The sequence below is a fragment of the Cibotium barometz genome, chromosome 4 (assembly GCF_041138505.1).
Source record: "Cibotium barometz isolate CiBa-2024 chromosome 4, ASM4113850v1, whole genome shotgun sequence".
Taxonomy (NCBI): domain Eukaryota; kingdom Viridiplantae; phylum Streptophyta; class Polypodiopsida; order Cyatheales; family Cibotiaceae; genus Cibotium; species Cibotium barometz.
Window position 1 is genome coordinate 26797673 of NC_141049.1, and position 2964 is coordinate 26800636.

General features: G+C 43.8%; 1 protein-coding gene across 1 annotated transcript; it reads right to left on the minus strand.

The window, feature by feature from the left end:
• Nucleotides 1-1810: 1810 nt before the first annotated feature.
• On the minus strand, nt 1811-2611 carry LOC147639111 (pathogenesis-related protein 5-like). The gene is made up of 2 exons (XM_086787473.1): nt 2541-2611; nt 1811-2451 (listed from the first exon to the last, which is right to left on the minus strand). Exons 1-2 carry the CDS (start codon nt 2581-2583, stop codon nt 2012-2014), a joined length of 483 nt encoding a protein of 160 aa, XP_086643599.1. The 5' UTR covers nt 2584-2611; the 3' UTR covers nt 1811-2011.
• Nucleotides 2612-2964: the final 353 nt, after the last annotated feature.

Consider the following 2964-nt stretch of genomic DNA (forward strand, 5'->3'; position numbering starts at 1 on the left):
TTTACTGCTCTGCTGAAGAAGAGTAGCTCATTGCTGTCTTGAAAGATTTCAAGGATTGTTTTGCTTGGAAATATACTGAAATGAAAGGTGTACCACCCAAGGTGGTTCAACACACTATTCTAATCAGAGGGATTGAGACCATCCAGGAGGCAGAAACCTTACCAAATAAATCTGAAATACGTAACTATTATAAAGCATGAAATTGATAAGCTTATAGATGTGGATTTCATTTATGATATTGAGCACACAGATTGGCTATCACCAATTGTGATTGTGCCAAAAAGGAATGGGAAGCTCAAAGTGTGTGTTCAATGCAACTACTAGGAAAGACCACTATCCATTACCATATACATATCATGTATTAGAACGGGTAAAAGGAAACGAAGCCTATAGCTTCTTAGACAATTTTTCAAAAGGTACAACGAAGTATCCATTTCACCATAGGACCAACACAAGACAGTGCTTAACACAATGTAGGGTGTACCTTTGCTGATAAGGTTATGCCTTTTGGCCTCACTAATGCCCCTCCAACATTTTAACGATTGATGTGCATGGCTTTCAAGGACTACTTGCAAGAGTGGCTTGAGGTATTCATTGATGATCTTTGTGCACATTCACGATGGACTAAACATCTAGCTTGCTTAAGGAAGGTGTTTGACAAATGTCGATTGTATCGCATATCCTTAAACCCTTTAAAATGCCAATTTTGGGTCAAGACGGTGTTCTATTGGGACACATTATGTCTAAGAATGGTATTTCCACCCGCCGATGAGGGCAAGGTGAAGTTGATTCTGGAATTACTCCCACAAATAAACTACAAGGGTGTACAACGGTTTATGGAACATGTTGGGTACTATCAAAGATTCATTATATTATATGCTGAAATCGCCAGACCATTGTATAAACTACTCATACTCTTTAAATGGACTGAAGAGTGCCAATAAGCATATGATCAGTTGAAAAGGACATTAGCTAGTACGCCGATTTTGAGACCACCCAACTGGGACCTTGTATTCCATGTGCACATTGATGCATCAAATTTTGCTATAGGGTGTGTATTGGTGTAGCTTAGGGAATTCAAATTGGATTATCCGATTTGCTTTGCCAGCCTCGACAATTAACTGATGCAAAAATCAACTATACCGCAACCAAACGTGAAGGATTGGCCTTGGTATATGGTGTTAAGAAATACAGACATTACTTGTTGTGGCCAATAAGTTTGTATTTTTTGTGGATCATCAAGCCTTATTGTATCTGTTGAACAAGCCATGCACCACGAGAAGGACCACACGTTGGTTACTCTTACTTTTGGAATTCGACTTTACGATCATGGTAAGGAAAGGATCATAACATGTTTTAACAGACCATATGTCAAGGATTCCAAACGAAGAACCTGCAATGACCTTCCAGATGCATGTCTATTTAAGATTGATATGGTACTTGAATGGAATGAGGAAATATCCGACTACCTAGCTTATGGTTTTCCACAGGATCGACCCTTGAAAAAGGATAAGATGCGTGGGCTTATTAAGTTGGTTGTACCATATCAACTAATTGCGGCCCGCGGGAGAACTATATAAGCTAGGTAAGGATGGTATCCTCAGAAGATGCGTGCGAGAAGATGAATTCCATTATGGTATTGAAAGTACGTTAGCACTCGAGTTTGTGCCAGTTGAAGAGTGGCTCTGCTGGGACTAGTAAGGGCTAATGGGTGTCTTAAAATCTTGAGGATGGTTTTATATCGGATTTATTATTTTTTTCTCAAAACCTCATTTTTAACCCTTGGTAATGCGATTTATTATATTGTGCCCCCCTTTACGAAGTGACCTCCTGTGAAGTATTACCCTCAAAACACTCGAGGAAAGATGGTTCCATAACAACGAGAGTATACGGAGTCTTATTTTTAAGTTTAGCATTTGATTTAGGGCCAAGGTCCAAATCCCTACGAGGGTATTTAGATTAATGATCTAATAATGGTAATGGAAGTAATTAGTGATGAGACAGTCATCAATCACCACCCACACAAGTTGATGCTGTAGTCGGTAGAGCCGTAGGGGCAGGTTTTGGAGGCATAGCTGGGGCACTGGCTTGGAGCAGCGCAGTCGAGGCTGGGGCAGGCCGGATTGGAAGGGTTGACGGACATGCCCATGTTGAAGCCCGCAACCGCCGAAAGGCCGTAACTGTCCTGGGCGTCGTTGCCATCGACGGTGATGTCGAACTGGGTGACGCCGCTGGGCGGGCCGGTGTGGGGAGGACCGTCGCAAACTCCCGCAACGCCCCAAACGGTGGCGCCCGCCCAGGCGGACGTGGCGGTCACATCCCAGCTGGCGCCGGGGCTCAGGTCCGAGCAGCCCCCTCCCACTCCGTTCATGGGGCTCCAGTACTTGGCACACACCGCCGTAGATCCACAACTGTTGGTAATATGAAGGTTCACAGCGCCAACAAAACAGCCTGCAAAACACAACACAGAGATAGAGCGGTGAGAACTCTTGAAAATACTCGCAAATTAGCATGGAAATGTGCGCCATGTCGATGAATACCTGAGCAAATGAAAAGGACGAAAAGGCAAAAGATCTTCTTCATGGCGGCCTTCTGTGCTGGTCAATCCGATGTTTTCTGAGATTGTGTTGTGCAGCATGCTGGACCAGCATCTTGCTTTATAGGCCTCTGTGACCTCCTACCAGCTTGTGCAGGCCCCTCGCCGTAGCTTCTCTTTGCAACGGATAGCCTCTGCCCATGTGTTTGGCCTAGTCAACATTGAGCCGTGCGAGGAAAAAGCCCCCTGTTGAACCTTTCCATTTTTCGAAGGATTTATGCAAGTACTCGTTAAGTTGATGATGTTAGTGTGGTAAAACATTGAGCCTTAGCCTTGCGAGGAAAAAGCCCCCTGTTGAACCTTTCCATTTTCAAAGGATACTCATAAACAGTTCCTAAGTTGATGGTGGTAAAACCTTTATCTTAAAC

What these genes read in the sequence shown, in the direction of transcription:
- LOC147639111 (XM_086787473.1), bottom strand. Translation starts at nt 2,583, where the DNA reads ATGAAGAAGATCTTTTGCCTTTTCGTCCTTTTCATTTGCTCAG. An exon ending in CGTCCTTTTCATTTGCTCAG is followed by an intron (nt 2,452 to 2,540) that starts GTATTCATCGAC and finishes TGTGTTTTGCAG; the next exon opens with GCTGTTTTGTTGGCGCTGTG.